The sequence below is a fragment of the Aegilops tauschii genome, chromosome 1 (assembly GCF_002575655.3).
Source record: "Aegilops tauschii subsp. strangulata cultivar AL8/78 chromosome 1, Aet v6.0, whole genome shotgun sequence".
Taxonomy (NCBI): Eukaryota; Viridiplantae; Streptophyta; class Magnoliopsida; order Poales; family Poaceae; genus Aegilops; species Aegilops tauschii.
Genome location: NC_053035.3, coordinates 89,975,105 through 89,995,340, shown reverse-complemented (window position 1 = coordinate 89,995,340; position 20,236 = coordinate 89,975,105). Strand labels below are relative to the sequence as shown.

Sequence of the window (20,236 nt, the reverse complement as noted above, 5' to 3'; positions counted from 1 at the left end):
CCGCGGTTGTCTTGCTGCCCTTCCTCATTTCTTGCCCGGCCCCCATGGACGACTTCATAATCATCTTCATCACCTTGCGACCGATAGCCATCCATGAAACCACGCAAAGCAGGTGGTCCTGCACCTGTATGAAATCCGGGTCCATAAGGCTCTTCAGCTTGCATCTTCGACACAGACATTTTATCTCCGTCTCGTTCTTTTGAAGCATCTCGGCCTTCGTGGAGCTCAAAAACCTATTCATGATGCCTTCGGTCATCGTGCAGACCATGGTCGCCTGCGGTCCACTAAACGAACATTGAACATATAAACAGCTCTAGGCAACCCGCCGTTCTACCGCACTTGCGAGCGTCGGGCATTTTCAACCCCACGATGGATTTACTGTTTGCATTTTTACCTTGTTGTCGATTGGCCAACCGTTCGTTGCATTTGCACACGTCATGCCATTTTAAAACTCTATGACTGATGGGGTCGTGACTGTATGGGGCCCATGAGCAGAGGCTGGGTTTCTCTCGCGGCTGCATGCACGATTGGCTGGTAATTAGCTGTTTGTGATTGGGTGAGGTCGACATCTGTGGATGGGTTTTCGCTGGCCTACTCGACCGTGCGTTACCCTGCTGCTTTGGTGGCCCCGGTTAGCACTTGGGCCAGTGGTGCAGTGGCTTGGGTTATAAGTGGCTCGGGTGAGGGGTACTGGCACCGGATAAGAGTGCCGTGGGGGTGGGTCAACCATTGGTCAGAGGCACTGTGACCTAACCCGCGTGCCGCAGCCGCCTCCTCTCCTCCTCGATTCTTCTGCTGCCGCAGCCACCCCCCTCTCCTCTCCCCCAATTCTCCCACCACCGCCGCCGCCTCTCGTCTCATCCATGTAGCCAGGGCCTAGACGTCATCGGCTCAGTCCGCGGCGGTATGGATGAGGAGGCGAGAGCTTCAGAGGCAGGAGCGAGGAAGCAGAGAGTCCTTCCCGAGGGCGCCCCAACCTGCCAGATCTTCCAACTCATCGGCCCAGGCAAGGTAAAAATGTTGGATCCGGCGGTGGCTGGAATCCCTTATCGCCGGAGGATGGCGTGCATGACGTATGACCAGAAAATCAATAGGCAGATGGAGCAGGACGGGGTGACGATTCCTGGCGGCGTTCGCGTGTTTTGGCTAGCGGCCTGCACTTCCTTCTTCCCCTGGTGAGTTGTCCTTGATCTGAAAAAATATTTACTTCCCACTGATTTGTTGCTTGTCGGCGGGAGCCTGGGGCGCCGCCATGGCCAGTAGGAGAAGCACGGGTGACCGCTGCAGCTGAGCTTACATGTAAGATAGCCCCGAGCCCCCGACACATCCTCTGCCACACCAACCTTGCAGCATCTGGCCTTTGCAGGTAACCACACCCCTTCACCCCTCCTTATTAATCTCCTCCCCTCTCTTTTCCACTCATTTTTTTGATTTAACGCCAGCATGTCTCTCCTCTTTTGTGTAGATTCGTTTAGGTATCCACCTACCTACAAGTTGTTTGATGAAAATCCAAACTGCTGCAGGGGCAGATTAATATATGTGTAATAATATATGCTTGATGACCTGCTCAAATTTGTACTGACATTTACGTCCAGTCCTTGATTAGTTCTTTTGCAAAGCAGGTTCAACTGTTGAAAGCTATGGATTTACTGCTTGGCCATCATGTTTGAGCTGATATTCTGCTTTCTTTCTTTCTAGAGATATTCAAGAAAGAAGATATTGCGACAAGGCTAAAGGGCTACTATGGTAAAAATCTTTCTTTATTTTGTTGTGACCTGTCTTATTTGGTTCTATTGTGCATAAAGAATACTTGGTTTTATCAACTCCCAGCTTGATAGTTAACTGCTTCCATCTATCAACTCCCAGCTTGACAGTTAGATGTTTCCATCTTTATATTCTAATTTGATGTTTTTTGATTCATGGTATATGGAGGATGCAGAAAATGATGGAGCGCATGATGCTTCAGCAGATTCTGCATTATTGTCAAACGCCTTTCCTGAGGTGTTATTTGTTTACACCTGAGGATGAAAATAAAGTTGTATGTCCCACTAATTAGATCAACTGCTCAGGGAAAAAAAGAGATGTGCCTTCTTTGCATTAGCTCCACCATGGTTCTGCCATATGTCTAATTACGATGCACCCTTTTCAGACCATTTCCACCGCACATGTGTGTTCGTGCTCATTTTTTGTTCTCTGACTTTTTGATCATGCCTATGAATGCCCATCGTATATATTTGTTCACTGTCTTTTGATCACAGTTGTGTATACACTCATGCCTACTGTATTCCCTGCATTTTTCCTCTACTATGCAAACTTCTTACCCTTGGACTACTAATTAAATCAAGCTTGCCACTTTGTACAGTGTGATTATTTCATGTATTTTTGGTATGTGTTAGCTATGACTTGACTGGCTCCAGTCTGGTAGAGAACACAACTAATTTGCACTTCCTGGAATAAAATTACTATTTGTGATTTTGGTATGGGCTAGCTTTGATTTGGATGATTTCAAGTCAGGAACATGAGTGGGCTAATGTATTATGCATGACCATGGGAAGACGGTATTTTCTATGGTAGAATTAGTGTGGTGGTATAAAATTATAAGTTCACTTCATGGTCGGTAGGTTCACCGCTGCATTTTGTTTGTAGATGCCTTGACTTTTAGGCTGTCACAGGTAGTCGCGCGTCGCCGCGGGCGAGTCTCTGATCGCCTTGCTCTGTTTCACTGTTTCAATATTTCCAACTTATTACATGAATGGATCTAAAATAACAAACTTTCAACATCCTATGCTTTTTCTACGAGTTGATGGTTTTTACTTAACCATAAATGCTTCCATGATATGCTGGCACATTCTCTCACTTCATTCCTGGATTTTGCTGACAAGGATTGGAAATTTCTGTTACCCCCGAGAACTAAAAATTATCGACCACTCGATTACATGGTGTTGAATTATTTGAACGCTACCAATGTCTATATAGAAAAATAAGGAAACTTTTTTTAACTCTATTGAGCAATGAGTGCACTCTACAAGGTTAGCCTTGCTGCCATTGGTATTAAAGTACTAGCAATTATCTTTAGCTATTCTTCTTTCATCTATATCCTGAAGGAGACCCGATGGCATGGCTGTACAAGTGGCACCCACTCTACAAGGTTAGCCTTGCTGCCATTGGTATTAAAGTACTAGCAATTATCTTTAGCTATTCTTCTTTCATCTATATCCTGAAGGAGACCCGATGGCATGGCTGTACAAGTGGCACCCCCGGTCAGGTGGACGTTGGATGCTTTCTTCAGTGTTTCTCTTTTCCCGCAGGCTTGATTTCCTTGTGGTCGTAACCCAACTCCCAAAAGTCAACGCTTTCTTGGAGTCCTAATCCATCTACTTGTCCCCCTCTCTGTTCTTTCTATTGTAACGCGATCTTTCTTGGAGTCCTAATCCATCTACTTGCTCCCCTCTCTGAAGATATCATGCTATGGGACTTTTCGGCAGAACCTAAACTATGGTTTTACTTGCAGCTCAGTTTTCACATCCTTCCCAGGTTTCACAAAAACATAAACATGCTTGGATGTGTGTCCTTGCCGGCGACCTCGCTGTCTCCAACCCATCCGTCTGGACAGGTATTGCAACTCCTTCCCATCCAATTTATTCACTGTTCGTCCTCTCTGCTGTGATTTGGTAGTTGAAATCAATTCGTCTGGATAGGGAGGAGCAATTCCATAATCATTTACGCACCATGTATACTTCATTTTATTTCATGTATAACCTGTATATAATAAGAAAGAAAAGTGGGGTAGCTCCTCCGTTTCAGTGCTTTAGCCTGAAAAATACTGAGTTTCCCTTCAGATAATTTGAGTGATGCTGATATGATAGTTAACCATATAACCTTCATTTCATGTATAACATTACTTGAAAATTTGTATATATGGACCACCACAAAGAATAATCTCCCTTTAGATAATTTGAGTGGATGCCCATTTGATAGTTAGTCAATTATGCTAATAACGAGGGCCTCCGGACCAAGCTGCCTGCCTCAAAGAGCGCCTTTTTATAGGGGTATCATGACAACCTGTGTATTTCCCGTGATAGAAATTGTGATACACCTTCCTTTAGGTGCATTTTCATTCAGATGGTGATCCAGGTTTATTGGAGCAGTACATGCTAACCACCAACTTGTTTTCTGATCTTTAGTACAAGACTTCACCAAACTATCAATTGAAGTGCAGGTCAACCAAAACTTCATATACATAGGCTTAAAGATGATAACTAAAGACCATGGAAAAGATCACACCATCTTTTATCCCAGGAAAAAAAACTGCATGGTCACTTGACTTTACAGACAACATGCTGCACTATTAACTTTGGTTTAACTGATCGACAATGCCTCTTTGCTATTAGTTATATACTAAGGAACATGCCTGTGAGTATATACTTAGGCTATGTATGTGATACCAGATTGTTAACATAATACTCTTAGTGAATCCCCTAATTTATGTTGTTCCTATGCTTTGGGAAACTACAACTGACATCCTTGACAGAAATAGCTCCTTAACAATCATTCCTGCTTTTCTTTACCTGAAACTGTTTATCTGCTCTAGGTTCAAGGATCTGTGGTAGGTGTATTTAGTTTTCCTATGATGATGGCACATGTAAATTAAACCATCTATTGTGTTCTGCATTCCGTGCCATTGCCCATGGTCATTATGAACGTATGCTCGGTGTTGATCTATTCCTATGAACGTATGCTCGGTGTTGTTTGTAAGTTGGATCTTCCTAAAAACCAGAGGATGTATTTTTCGCCGAAAATAAACCGTGTATTGTCAAACTTAGTTGAATAACTCCCAGATTTTACCTACTTCATTGTTTTTGTGACACTCACAGGTTGTTTGATAATAGGCCTAAAAACCAAGATGTTTGATAATAGGCCTAAAATCCAAGATAAACTGATGTTTTCACCTTTGCTTTGCATCTGTGTTGACCAGAAGAAATTGCTTACAGAGTACCTTTCTTACAAAACCTTTCCTCTGCAATTGTATTAAGTTACTTTTGATACCAAACTTTTGTTCTAACCTCATTGTCAAACCTGATGACCTGATCCAGTTACATACCTGTGTAAAGTGCAAACTTGTGTGCTCACTACCTATTCTTCTCTTATTGGAGATGCATTCACCTGCGTTCCATTCAAGTAACGGATAGGTAGTTGTTGCTAATTCTATTTATGGTGATTGCATGCATGGTTAACCTATCCTTTGTGTAGTATGAATATTATACACTCTCTTCATTTCTTTTTCCCCCTCCTAAGCCATTTATTCTGTCTACCGCAGGCAGCTTGCTATCCTCTCATCGTGTCTATTGGTGCAGTATCTCATATCCTCTCTCGAAGAGATGAGATAAGGATTAAAGGACTACCAACTGAGTTCTACAGCTCACCTCACCAATAATGGAAGACATCCTCACCTCACCTATAATGGAAGACATCCCGAGTCATTGTTTTGCATGCTAGATAACAACAACTATCACGTTGGTGATTTCCCTGATATCTGGTTCTACAAGTGTGTCATATGGACCAATGAAAGAAAAGATATTTCGGAGATAATAACTATATGGGCTACTCCAAATGGTCTGACAGTGGAACCAACTTTTATAGGCCCTCAAGTACCTGTGGAAGTCTACCATGCAAGCATTATCCGACGATGACACTGCTTTTTCGTACATATCATCTTAAGACCATGGTCAGACTAAGAAGATGCCTAAATAAGCCATGAGGCTGCCTATATATAAGTGTTTTTCTATAAACTGATCTAAGTCATTCTACTATCTGTAAACTAATTTAAGTTATTCTACTATTTGTAAACCCATCTAAGTCATTGTATTACCTGCAATACAATCCACATTGCATTATCTTTCATTCTACATATCTTACTTACTCACCACTAGCATCGCTTCTAACTCGCTTTTTGCGCCATTGGCGCAACCGGGTCATCTAGTTGCTAGAAAGGTTAAAATAAATCTAGCAAATGTGTGCACCAGTGACAGTGTAGGACTTGAACTCTGGTGGGCAGGTTTCACCACACGAAACCACAGAACCTAACCATCTGAGCTACAGTTTGCATACGATATTGGATACCAGGACCAGCCGTGAGCTAGCTTATGTTTAGATTTTTCTTCGACTAGCTGTGAGGCGCCCGCCGCCCGCCCAACTCCGTCGCCGGCCGATTCCACCCAAAAACGACACTGCCGCCGCCGGCCCGCCCACCTCCTACCCCGCGCGCGACTCTCCCGCCTGTCCCCCGCCGTCTGCCTCGCCTGAGTAGCACCGACTGTCCCCCGCAGCCGCCGATTCGATTTCGGCCGCCGCTTCGAATCGAAGCTTCGCCAGAGGTCTGGTTGTCTGTCATAATGGCTTCCATGGCGCGGTCGTGGACGAGCTGGGCTTGTTCCTAGCCTTAACCCACCGCCACAGGTAAGTAAGGTGTGGCATGTCGCCTGCCCGACGACCGCCGGCCTCCGTCGTCTTCTAGCCGCGCGAAGCCGGCTGCCGGCTGCGCCGAGCTCCCGACGCTCCTACACCGCTCCTCTCCCTCGAATCGCCGTTCTGATTCACCACCCCACCGCCCCTCCGACGCTCCTCTGCGCCCCCACACACAAGCACTGCCGCCCCAAATCGCGTCGCGCTGCCGCCGCCCACTAGTTTCTACATCTTCATTTTGCATCATCTATTGGAGTTTCTCGTTTACATCTTCAATATACATCATCTGTTGAAGTTGCCTCTTTTTTAGAGATGTAAAAATCACTTTTTGGAAATGTAATTTTTTTTTACCTCTACTGTATTACGTCTTCTATTGGAGATGCTCTAAGTGAACACAATGCAACAAGGAAACATTACATTAACAACGTCATTGCGAGGTTGAACCAATGATGGTAAAACCTAAAGTTTTCACCCCAGGAACTCGAGCCCCTGCACTCAAAAACACCACTTAAATGATGATCATATAAAGTCATTCTTTTGTGCAAAGTTTAACAATTTGTTTGGCAGAAAAAATAATTTGTAAGGGTCCTTTCCAATAGCCAGTTAAGTTATGGAAATCGGAAAATCTTCCCTGCCGCTTCCTGTATTTCTCATCCAAGCCTTGTTCAAACGGAGTATTATATTCGAGTCTGATATATGGTTCTTACGGAAGAAAGAAAGAAAAAGGGAATCAGCCCTTTGTTCCGCAATGAAGGGCTAGTTGTAAACTCCTTTTCCCGAGGCGCCTGCTAGACGTAAGCCGACTGATGACAACGAATTATAGACCGTCCAGTTGGTCGTCCGATCTAGCACTGTGGACCGTCGATCTCACCAAGGCAGCCCCGCGTCTTTCTTCCACTAAACCCATCCACGTCGCGATTCAGTTTGACACCCTGCGTCTTCTCTGAAGACGAGAGAAGACGACATCCCCGGTGCAGAGCAACGCAACGACACCACCGCCGTGGTACCTGCGCCTACGACATCCCGGCACCGGGGCCGCCGACAAGCATTGCATCGCAGCTCTCAAAGCCACCGGTGACCGCTGCAACGCACCACCGGGAGGCAGGGGGGCTGCTTCATGGCGACACCTAGCGCGTCATCTCCGGTGAAGCTTCATTACAGCTCCGGCGAAAAGCTTCATTGCAGCTCCGGCGAAGCTTCATTGCAGCCCCGGCGGAGTCCGTTCCAACCCCATCGCAGCTCTAACGACCGGGCGGTGCTCCAATGGAGCCCCGGGAGACGCTCCAATGCAACCCCGACGGCGCAAAAAAAGCTCCAATGCAGCACCTCCTGCGTAGGGCATTGCAGCACCGGCGGCGAGCGGCGTCCGCCTCTGGCCTTCGTGCTGCCTTGCAATGCCGGCGGCGAGCCGCGCAACCTCCCTCGTGCGTGCTGCATTGCAGCATTGACGGTGAGTGGCGCCCGCCTCTGTTCTTCGTGCTGCGATGCAACACCGGCGGCGCTGCTACGCCGGTGGCCGGTGCACCCATGGCGAGCAGCACACCACTCCTTCATGCTCGTAGCAATGGTGGTACGCTCATGGGAGGAGCGCACAGCCCGCGGTCGCGTCGCCTCTCGCTTGCAGCAACAACCCCTATTTGGACGGGGTGCAGCTGGTGGCTGGTGGTCGGCGTCGCCATGGGCAATGGAAGATAAGATGGGGAGAGGAAAAAAGATGAGGAAAGAACGGGTGAAGGAGCGGGCGTGTGAAAGAGATAAGGCTCGACGGGAAAGCGGCGGACTAGCTGACGCATGGGACACGTGTCGCGTAGGGGACCTGACTTATGCGACGCTGTTTTCATCCGGTTAATTTAGATACTTTTCCTTTTCCCGATCTATCTATATCAACCCTTTGTTCCGCTTATAAAAAAAGAAAAAAAAGGATCGATCAATCAGAGCCGAAAGAATGTCGGCCGTGCGGTGAGGTCTGCCGGCCCAACCATGGCGGCTCTTCTGAAATACAGTGGATAATACTTAGCGGCCGGCGGCCTCACTGATTACAAAGCGGAAATCACAGCACAAATGACGCAGATGTCAATTTGGAATCAAAATTAACAAGGTTTCAGGGCTTGTTAATTTTGAAATGAACTTAAATGCCCAGAGAATTTCGCTTTGATTTGCAATTTCATGCTGTATTACTGTATTCATACACACAGCGTTTTGCGTGACAAACGCACTGGGTCCTAGTGCCCGCACCGTTGAGCCCACGGAGAAGGGAGGCGGCCGCCGGTTCGTCCCGCGGCTGCTGCGGCTCCCGCATGTCTGCACTGCTCGACCCAGAGGAGCAGCTCATGCACGATGTCATCCACCGGTCGCTGACCCCGAGCTCGATATTGAGGAGTCCAAGCGTCTCACAGCGAAGAGGGCGACCGCCACGGCGAAAGCGGTCCAGCTGGCGAAGGAATAGGCCCACACCGCCCGACAACTCGCCAACATCAACTCCTTGTTGTCGTCCGAGAGCGGCATGACAACGATCCTCCTCGGCCGTCGATGCCTAAACGGAGGGCCAATACCACCGGTTCAGTGACCGCAAAAGAGAAGGACCGACGATTGGCGCCCCTCTCCGTTTAATTAGTCAATCTAGCTAGCGTTTCAGTTAATCTATATATCCAAGTGGACGAACTTGCTTTTTTGGGCGTGATTATGCAAAATTTTAATACTTTATGTATGTATGATATGATGCTATATTCTTATGTTACTATATGTTCGTTTTTTTTAGAAAAAGTCTAAAATAAACCTTGAACTTGTAGGTGAAAGCTAAATCAGACCCCGAACTCTCAATCCCTGAAATCAGCACACCAAACTCTCTGACCCCGATCTATTTTGAACCTTGAGAGGATTTAGCTGGTATTCGCTGAATTGGGCCGGCCCATTAACATAGTCGCTCGCGCTGCTCTGGTTTTTCTTTGTTTTTTTATTTTTGTTTTCGTTTTTTCTCTATGGGTTTTCATCGGCTTTCTTTTGTTTTTATTCAATATACTATGTTTTATATCTGGTTTTTCTTTCCTCGTTATACTTTTGTTTTTTTATTTCTTCATATTGTTTGCTTTTTGCTTTTATTTTGCTTCTTTACTGGTAACTGGTTTTCTTTTTTACACAAGTATAATTATTCTCAGTAACCAATGTACATTTTTAGGCAGACATGAAATATTTTTTGATACACTTTCGTCATTTTTCAATACATTACATACATTTTTTAAAATACATGGTTTCAATACTTTTTGAATACACTGCAATATTTTTCCAAAGACACATTTTACATTTTCTTAACAACAATAAACACTTTATAAACTAAATATTATTTTACATTGTTACACATTTTTTAAATTGTATACACTTTTTTGAAACACGTTTTACGTATAGTCTTTTAGTGGTATGGCACATTTTTTTACATCACGCAAACATTTTTGTTACACATTTTTTAAATTGTATACACTTTTTTCAAAAACATGTCACATATAGTATTTTAAGGGTATGATGCATTTTTTTACATCACAAGCACATTTTAAAAAAAATTGAATCACACGAATACTATTTTACATTGTACAACCATTTTTTTCTTCTTGAAATGCCACATACATTTATCTAAACTCGTGATATTTTTTAGATATCACAAACATTTTCTTTACACATTTAGGTTTCAAAATTTGTTTCCATTTTTATAATTTTCAAAAAGTTTTTGCACTTTCAAATTTTCTTCAGGTTTCAAAAATGTTTATGTTTCAAAAAGTGTTTGCCTTTTCAGAATTGATTGCTTTTTCAAAAAATAGTTGTTTTCTTAAAGTATTCAGAATTTTCAAAAAGTTCTCACACTTTATAGAAGGTTCGGACATTTCCAAAATTGTTTATGTTTTGAATATTTGTTTGCCCCTACAAAATGTTTTCAAAGTTCAACGCTTCGTTGTGTACTTAAATATTTCGGGTCAATTATTGTATCACTAATAGTTGTTTGTTCTAGTGGCTAGCGGGATGACAACACCTCTGGCAGGTACCGAGTTCGACCCTGCTCGAGTCATTTTTTGTTACGTCGCACTTTAATATTTTTTTTCGAGAATCCGTCGCGCTTTAATAGAGAAAGAGGATTTACGTTGCTCGTTAAGAAAAAAATAACTCGCTTAGTGCCTGTTGGGCCGGGCCGGTCCAGTCGAGTCCACAGCAAGCAATCCCGGGATTTAGCATGCCATATCCACAATCCCTGTTTGGAAACTCACTCAAGGTTGAAAATAGACCGGGATCGGAAAATTTGGTGTGCTGATTTTCGGGATTTGAAGTTTAGGGTTCAATTTAGCTTTTGTCCATAAGTTCAAGGTTTATTTTAGATTTTTCCCTTTTTTGAACTTAAGTTGCCATGTTGATCCACAGTGTTTATCACGTTGCATGTGGTTTGTATGGATTTGAAGGACGGATATGAGAACAGCTTTTGACAAGGAGAAATAAGGAGTGACCGATCACTACCCGCAGATGTACAGGGGCAAATTTGATCAGTCTGACTATACATGCTCAACAGCGCAACGGTCCAACCGCCGCCGGCGTCATATCTGTATTCTTTCGTCATCGAGCTCCTTGATCGCCTCCGTCACCTGCAATTGGATGTCCTCCTGCAAGTAGTAGTAGAGTAGTAGTAGCAGGACAAAACTCCAAACTACTGGTTAATGTGTTCCACCCTATTGATGACAACTAATATTACTAAAAGCTTAGATGAAGAAAGAGCTTCTGTTAAGATCCTGCTTGCAATGCACACTCCACAGTGGCGGTGGCAGTTCTTCACGGGAGGCATTTGCGCCTCTACCTCTCCTCCCTCACCACCGTCGCTGAGTTCCTTCACTGGTGGTCGGCACTGTGACACTCTCCGGCCTGTGCCGATGATGCATCATCCAAATAATAACCAGTCCAACTGAAAATATGCAATGCTACGAAGAGGTCTAATAATCGGAACAATGAACTGACTAGCCTACTTGGGCTGAAATCTGTGCATAGAGGCATAATAACAAGCAAATCGCACCACAAAATACCAAAAATGCGACGGCATACTACTTAACATACGCTGATTATATAAAGCTTAATAAAGTGCTAATACAAGGTCCTCGACCATACATACGTAGGTAGCAAGTGAACAACGGTAGAAAGGCACACAGAGCAGGTAGATTTAACAAACTGTACAAAACGTGCAACTAAGCCGAATCAAGACGCTATATGATCGGCAGAATACTTCAGACATTACCAACATAGGCATCCTCCTGATGCGGCGCAGCCTGCCGCTGGAGGGGCACTAGCCTGAGCTGGACAGTCCAGCGAGGCGCACAGGCTGATTATTTTTTATGCCCGGACCACCCGCGCCGCCGTTACCACCTGCAAAGGAGTAGGGGGCTGGGCAGTCACTAGGACAGTGCCCAAGCTGATTACATCTGAAGCAGAAACCAAGGCTGCCGTTGCCGTTTCCAGCTGAAGAGCCATGCGAGGCGCCTGCACCGGACAGTCTCTAGCCCAGTGCCCAGGCTGATTGCATTTGCAGCACAACTGAGCTTTGGATGCAGAAGAGCCGTACGAGGTGGCCTGCCATGGACAGTCTCTGGCCCAGTGCCCAGGCTGATTGCACTTGCAGCACCGGCGAGCATTGGATGCAGAAGAGCCATATGAACTCGGCGTGAAGTCCCAACCTGTTGGTGGTAGCTGGATATCCATGGCTGCAGGGCAGTTCTGCACGTTGTGCCCAGTGGAGCCACATGTACTGCAGGCATATCGTGCTGCTGATGGTGCTGCATTAGGCATCCCGCCAGATACCTTAGCTTGCCGTCCGGCGTCTGAGTTGGTGAAACCAACGTTCACAGCAGTAGCAACACCATTCGCACCAGGTGCCGAGCCTCGACCATCCGCCCAAAGGCCATCAAATGCTCCAAGATAAAAAACATGACTCTTGTTTGATGTGTGGTCCAATCTTTCAGCCTTCATGATGCTGACTTTCACGCGCGCCTCGTCACCGAAGGTTTCTTCCATGACTTTCAGCTTCAACAGAAATTGCTAATAACAGGCCCCATGTATTATTTCTGCAAATCGTGCGTCATCTAGATCCACATTTTTTATCATGACAAGCTCTTCCGCCGAGAGGCCAATTATTTCCTGGCCAGCTTCTTGGAATGCAGTAGCATTGGTAGTCCCAGTGTGGTCCTGGATCTTACACTGAAACAAGTATCGATACTCACAATTTTGAGAGCTCTGCTGGCATTTGGGGCAATGCCACATCCCATCACCATTATTTGTTACCTTTCTGTTGCAGCGCTTACCATTAACCTCCCTTGTGCAAGCTGGATAAGAAAATTTCTCAGTGTTGATGTGTGAAATTGTAGCTTCAACAGTGACCCAATCTGGCTGATCTGATCGCCCCATATTCTCATCCTTGATCTGCGCAACTGTTTTTCGGAAATACATCTTTTCCATGCTTGAGATTTCCTGAGATAAAGAAGTGCAAACTGCTAATTTCCCTTCAGTTATGTACCACTGCATCAGCTTTTCTGCATCAGGCAAGTCTGGATTTATTTTTAACAAGCTTGAGTTGATTGTGTCCACAAATTTGCCGTTGAATTCACATATGCGGCCACCTTTCAAGGCAAGTATAGGATTAGTACCAGAAATGCACATCGAGTGCAGCAGCTGACCTTCAGCATTACAGACATTTCCCCATAAGGTTATTTCCACACTGCAACCAGACATGTCCTTCAGTTGAAGGGTCTTTTTTCTGGGTTTCTGTGCCATCCTTCCGCGTTATCATAACAGAAGGACTAACTGATGTAACAACCCCAAGCAAATCAATCATAGATCCATTGTCCATATTTACTATTTCACTGATCTGTTGGAAATTATATTGCTGCCAAGGGATGCCGCTGTCGTCACTGCAATAAATTTCTATAGATGTTGAACTATCCCAAATCAGTTCGTACGCATTGTCTAAACAGTTAACTAACTTCTGCTCTGGTTTCAACAATCCTCCAGATATGAGGTACACATTTCCAACAACAAGCTGGTCAGAGAATTGAGCAGCCATCGAACCAAAGCATGTTGCACGAATTTCTCCACCCTGTGCATCAATGAGATCAAAGGATAAGGCTTGCAGTGACCCTGCCCTTGATTGTCCATCTACCTTGGTACGGGTTCAAGAAAGCAACAGGGGTGACATTAGGAGTGACATTGTTAGCAACAGATCCTCTGTTCACATATGCTGGAGGTGGCTGCTGACACAAAAACTCTGCAGGGCGTGGGCCAAAGCCCTGACCAATGGAACGAACTGCAGGCATTTTCCCTTGATGAGAGTTCAGTGAAAGCTGCTGCATCTTGGCATTTATTGTGTTTTGCTTTAGCACTGAACTATGAAGTCTGCTGAATGGCAGATTGTTCACAGCATTTTCTGCCCTTGCAGCAATAGAAGAGCGCAACAGACCTTGATCAGGAGAAAATGCCATGGCATTAACACCTTGCTCAGCCCTTGACCCATTGATGCCTAGGCTACCAGAACAGGATCTGATATTTGGTTGAGCAGCATTGACCTGATAACTTGAAGGACTCCCGATCAGTGTACACTCAGTTTGCACTACTTCAAGTTGGATAACAATGATGACTCTGGAACGAAAACCCAATATACGTCAGAAATATTATAGAATTGTCAATGGACAAGGCATAAAAAAGAAAGTTGTCATAATAGAAAAGATAGTTGGGAAAGTAGAGATTGCCGATAAAAGGGACCCTTATACTTTAGTAAAAAGCCTCCCTTCCACAACAAGAGCCCTGTCACCAGATTGTGGAGGCCGAGTGCTACATATCCCCGATCTTCAAACCATTATCCTACCCAAAGTATCTTGTTATGGATCAAGGTTAACATTTGGTATCAGATGGTTAGCAGTAGGGTTTACAATGCTCAGTAGTGAGCGCCATGATGTGGCGGGCTTCATGACTTCGCCCCCTAGGGCTTCCAACCTTGAAAGGCCATGAAGACCTGGAAGTCTGGAACCACTTCTAGTGTATTAGGGAAATCTGAACAGGAATTGGTAAAGAGTTTTGTCAACCGCTTCGGCTGTCAGTTTGGGAATGCCACTTTCTCCTCGGTGTGGCACTTTAGCTTGGCATGACCAGTGTGGCCCTGGGCAGGTTCTTCTACAAGAATGATCCTTTCAGGTTCAGGCTCCCAGGGATGGACATTATTCGATCATCGGTAATAGAAGCAGACATCACTACCCCTCAACAAGGTGGGTTCTAGAAATATAACCCCAGATGCCAGCTGTCTAGCAAAAAGCGTTGTAATGTTATGGCCTAAAAGTATGGCACATCCAACGCAATTGGTATGTAACACATGTCCTAGTAAGAAACCAACAGAATCAAAGAACATACTAAAGATAGAGGCAATTGGAAAAAATATATGTTTAATTTAAAAAAAAGAGAGATAAGTGTTTGTTAAGACGGTAGAGACACTATTTTTGGTGGTCAAGTCAACTCTTCTCTCCCCATAAAAGGGACCCCATGTACTCCGCCAAAATCAAGCAATGAAATAAAGAGAAGATCTCTAAGCCTCAAACCTTCCCATCCACGCCAGGGAGCCACAAGAGTGTTGTTATGCATGTGTATATACATCATATTAATCTCGACAAATCAAAACAACATGTAATATTAGAGGAGCCACAATAACTAGACGAAGAAACTCGTATAAATCCACTCGGTAACAACTAACAGTCCTTGGTAACAATCAAAAGGCAAGTTCCCACATGAATGGGGAGAAAGAAATGAATCTGGAGGTTAGTTTGATGACACGACTGTTGAAGTGGTGGAGAGCATTATATTAAACAGCTATAGTGGTGGAGAGCATTATATTAAACAGCTATAGTGGTGGATACATAAGGTTTAAGAAGTCTATAGTCTATATTGTGGCGGATACATATTGTTTAAGAAGTCTATAGTCTACATAATACGAATCAGATTGTGTATAAGGATGCAATATATTAGTAATATATACATAATAGGAATCAGACTGGCATAGTCCCCAATAGGCACTTTAATTGCTTTTTATAGTCAATAGACTAGTACTCCCTCCATCCCAAAATAAGTGTCTTAACTTCGTACTAAGTTTAGTACTCCCTTCGTCCGAAAATACTTGTCGGAGGAATGGATGTATCTAGATGTATTTTTGTTTTAGATGCATCCATTTATATCCATTTCTAGGACAAGTATTTCCGGACGGGGGGTACAAATTTGTACTAAAGTTGAGACACTTATTTTGGGATGGAGGGAGTAATATTGTAACAGCATATACATACTTGATACTAGTACTATGGACATATTTATGATGAAAATTCTAGTATTCACATTGTCACATGAGCCATTCTCGAACCAAAAGGCAGGCGTGTCATTTATATTGGAAAAAAGTTCTCCAAAATGGTATAAAGCTAAACAAGCACGAAGGGTGGCACGGACATTAAACTACACAAACAAAAGGTAAAACGTAACAGGCAGAAGCCTAAGATCAGGAAAACAGAAGTCCTATCTAGCCAATAAACTTGTGCTGTCAGGTCGCCTTGCGTGCAGCAAAAACATTATGTGATAATGGAGGGTTTGTGTGCTCTAAATGCACATCAAAGGTGGGCCACGGACCTCAACTATACAAGGAACTAGGAGGCGGGTCCAATATACAATATGCACATAACACATATACTCAACACCCCCCCCCCCCCCCCCCCCCCCCCCCCCCCGCGCAGTCAAAGCGGCACCGCGGCTGACGCAAAGACTGGTCCGAAACTCCTCAAATGACGTCGTAGGCAAGCCCTTGGTCATGATATCTGCAAATTGTTAGGAAGTAGGGACGTGTAAAACACGAATATGGCCAAGGGCCACCTGTTCCCGAACAAAATGAATATCCAACTCAATATGCTTGGCCTGTCGATGATGCACCAGGTTAGCGGAGAGGTAGACCGCCGAGACATTGTCGCAGTAGACCACCGTGGCACGGTCAACAGGGCAAGAAAGCTCCTGAAGCAGTTGGCGAAGCCACGAACACTCAGCGACGGCGTTGGCCACCGCGCGATACTCAGACTTAGCACTGGAACGAGAGACCGTAGGCTGCCGCTTGGACGACCACGAGATAAGTGAGGGTCCAAGGTAGACACAATAGCCCGAGGTGGAGCAACGAGTGTCAGGGCAGCCCGCCCAGTCTGCATCGGAGTAGGCGGTGAGGGCGGTGTCGGCGGAGGCGTGAAGCGTGACGCCAAGATCCATAGTGCCACAGATATAGCGGAGAATCCGTTTGATGGCAGCCCAGTGAACGTCTCGAGGAGCATGCATATGAAGACACACCTGTTGCACGGCATACTGGATCTCCGGTCGAGTCAGAGTGAGGTATTGGAGAGCACCAACGATAGACCGATATAAAGCAGCATCCGAAGCAGGAGAACCATCCGTGGCAGAAAGCTTGGCCTTCGTATCAACAGATGTAGCGTCGGGCTTGCAGTTAAGCATGCCAACGCGCTCGAGGAGCTCGTGAGCGTACTTCCGCTGATGTATGAATAAGCCATCCGGACGGCGCACCACCTCGACACCGAGGAAGTAGTGCAAAGGACCCAAGTCCTTGATGGCGAACTCAGCGCGAAGACGAGCCGTGAGCTGACTGAGTAGACCAGCCGTACATGCCGTCAGGATGATGTCGTCGACATAGAGCAGCAAGTAGGCCGTGTCAGAGCCCTGATGATAGACGAAGAGCGAGGCGTCCGAGCGGGTGGAGCGGAACCCAAGCTGGTGGAGAAACGCCGCGATGCGCTGGTACCAAGCGCGTGGAGCCTGCTTGAGTCCGTACAAGGACCGCGAAAGCAAGCACACGTGGTCGGGAAGCACCGGGTCAACAAACCCGGTGGGCTGCTGGCAGAAGACCTGCTCCTCGAGGTGACCATGGAGGAAGGAGTTGGAGACGTCCATCTGGTGCACCGGCCAAGCACGGGAGACCGCAAGGTGGAGAACCGTGCGTATCGTGCCGGGCTTGACGACCGCAGCGAAGGTGTCGGTGAAGTCGATGCCAGCACGCTGCCGGAAGCCACGAACGAACCAGCGCACTTTGTAGCGATCAAGGGTACTATCAGGACGGAGCTTGTGTTTAAAGACCCACTTCCCGGTAATCATGTTGGCGTGCCGGGGACGGGGAACAAGCTGCCACGTCCGGTTGCGCAACAAGGCGTCAAACTCCTATTGCATCGCAGCCATCCAGAGCGGGTCACGAAGAGCGGCTCGAACGGAGGATGGCAACGGCGACGGCTCAGAGGTGGACGCCGCATGGACGTAGTCATCCGAGGCGTAGCGCGAGCTCGGGCGAAAAACGCCCGTACGGGCGCGGGTGACCGAACCGGCCACAGGCGCCGGGGGGCCGCGGGCGCCAACGTCGGGGCTGCCGGGGGCGCCAGCGCCGCGGGTGTAGGAGGCGGCGCATGCGGGGGGCGCGCCTCAAAGCCAGGGGGTGGGCCAAGAGGGGCGCGCGAGCGCCCTGGGAGAGGCTTCGAGGAGCCCGCGTCACCAGTGGCGGGAGGAACAGCCGGGGGTACCTGGTGAAACGGAAACACATGCTCATCAAAGTAAACGTGCCGGGAAGTGAACACACGGTGGGAGACGGGATCGTAGCACCGATATCCCTTGGAGTTGGAGGGGTAGCCGATGAAGATGTAAGCGACAGATCGAGGTGCAAGCTTGTGAGGAGCAGTGTCGGCAATGCTGGGATAGCAAAGGCACCCAAAAATACGCAAGTCGTCATAAGACGGGGGCATACCAAAGAGAAGATTGTAAGGTGCGTAGTTCCACCGTGGGCAGCAGGGTCTAATGTTAAGAAGAAGTGATGCAGTGGCGAGTGCGTCCGGCCAGAAACGAGGCGGCACGTTGGCATGAAACAGGAGCGTGCGAACGCAGTCATTCAGAGTGCGAAGGACGCGTTCGGCTCGACCGTTCTGCTGTGAAGTGTACGAGCATATGAGGCGGAAAATTGTGCCGTGATGCGACAAAAAGGTGCGGAAAGCGAGGTTGTCGAACTCTTTTCCATTGTCCGTCTGAAGTGCAAGGATGGGACGCCCAAACTGCGTGCGGACATAGGAGTAAAAGGCCGTCAAGGTAGAGAGTGCATCCGACTTTCTGCGCAAAGGAAAAGTCCACACATAATGAGAATAATCATCAAGAATGATCAGATAATATAAATAGCCCGAGTTACTGGGAACCGGAGAAGTCCACACATCACTATGAATCAACTGAAAAGGAAAAGAAGCAATGATGGTGGAGTTATTAAATGGGAGGCGAACATGTTTGCCGACACGACAGGCATGACAGGTGTGATCCTCGATCTTATTGCAACTGAAACTGAAACTCCTAAGAATATGACGAACTGTGGCGGGGTTGGGATGACCCAAGCGAGCGTGCCAGAGATCGACGCCAGCGGAGAGAGCAACTGGTGCGGTGGTGGTGGTGGTGGTGGATGAAGGCGAGTGCACCGGATAGAGCTCGTCGAGGCTGTCACATCGGTAAAGTACCATCCTGGTTCGAGCGTCTTTGACACAAAAACCAAGCTCGTCAAATTCAATGGTAATAGGATTTTCACGAGTTAAACGACGAACGGAAACGAGGTTCTTAATAAGATGAGGTGACACAAGTATGTTAGATAAAGTAATAGGCATGTAATTAGAAGGAAAAGAAGTGTGTCCGACATGTGTGATAGGGAGTGTGGAACCGTCGCCGATAATGATGCGGCGGTCGGTGCTGATGGGAGTGAAGGAGGCAAGATTACCAGGATGAGCAAACATGTGAGCCGTAGCCCCGGTGTCCATGTACCAATCATCACCTCCGGTGTAGTTGTTCAGCGTACGAGCGGCATGCAGCCTGGTGAGGAGCACCAGGTCCCAGGGTGTCGGCGGCAGGGTCGGCGAGGGGGACGGAGACGCCATGGGCAAGGCGTAACCGCCGCTCAACTGCGGCGGTGGGTACTCTCTATACGGCTGCGGAGCCGCGTAGTACGCATGAGGCGTGGGAGGGGCGGGAGGCCCGTACGGTATGGATAGCGGCCGCGGCGGCAACTGCGGTGCCGGGTAGGCCGGATGGCCCGCCGGAAAAACCTGCTGGCCTGCTGACAGATGCTGGGTGCCGACTGGCTGCTGCCCAGCAGGCGAGTGCTGGCCCGCTGACGACCCCCACCTGTATCCGGGAGACCCGTACACGGGCGGAGCCCCGTACGCCCCGTACGTGGGAACGGGCGTGTGAGAGGCCGCGCCGGAGGGCGCCGGCGGCGGGGCGACGACGGACTGGCCATGCCATGGGGAGGACGCCGACTGCCGCTGCTCGTAGCCGGCACCACCGACAGGCGGAGGAGGCAGCGCGGGGTACCCGCCAATCGGAGGAGGCAGCGCCGCGTGCAGGTTGAAGTCCAAGGAGCTAGCATCCATGTCCGTATACATGCGGCAGGCATGGGCACCTGCATGCATGGCGGTATGCATGCTGTAGGCCGGGGCGCCAGCCTGCGTGCCTGCATGCATGCTGTGCGGGTAGGCCGGCATGCTGGTGACGAGGCCTGGCGCAGCTGCCTGCATGCTGTGGAAGAAGCCGGTCACATCGGGCTGCATGTTGGCGAAGACAGCCAACGGATCCGACTGATGCGAGAAGATCGGTCCGGCAGCTATGGTTCCGATTGAGCCGGCCGTAGACAACGGTGTGGGAGAAGGAGTTGCGGCTGTTGAGGAAGGCA

The 20,236-nt window shown here is 47.4% G+C and overlaps 1 protein-coding gene and 1 long non-coding RNA gene across 8 annotated transcripts; one reads left to right on the top strand and one right to left on the bottom strand.

Moving 5' to 3' along the window:
• The first annotated feature begins 718 nt into the window (after nucleotides 1-718).
• Nucleotides 719-5,896, top strand: LOC141041757 (uncharacterized). Of its 7 annotated transcripts, XR_012203235.1 has the most exons (4): nucleotides 719-1,366; nucleotides 1,699-1,746; nucleotides 3,105-3,613; nucleotides 5,318-5,896. It is a non-coding gene; the product is annotated as an uncharacterized lncRNA (long non-coding RNA). The 7 variants fall into 7 exon arrangements; XR_012203234.1 differs by having other exon boundaries at nucleotides 719-1,011; nucleotides 1,099-3,613; XR_012203231.1 differs by having other exon boundaries at nucleotides 719-1,011; nucleotides 1,095-3,613.
• A 5,137-nt stretch (nucleotides 5,897-11,033) lies between these two features.
• On the bottom strand, nucleotides 11,034-13,955 carry LOC109747693 (replication protein A 70 kDa DNA-binding subunit C-like). The gene is made up of 6 exons (XM_073506667.1): nucleotides 13,637-13,955; nucleotides 12,763-13,154; nucleotides 11,848-12,504; nucleotides 11,723-11,780; nucleotides 11,291-11,355; nucleotides 11,034-11,099 (listed from the first exon to the last, which is right to left on the bottom strand). Exons 1-6 carry the CDS (start codon nucleotides 13,953-13,955, stop codon nucleotides 11,034-11,036), a joined length of 1,557 nt encoding a protein of 518 aa, XP_073362768.1.
• Nucleotides 13,956-20,236: the final 6,281 nt, after the last annotated feature.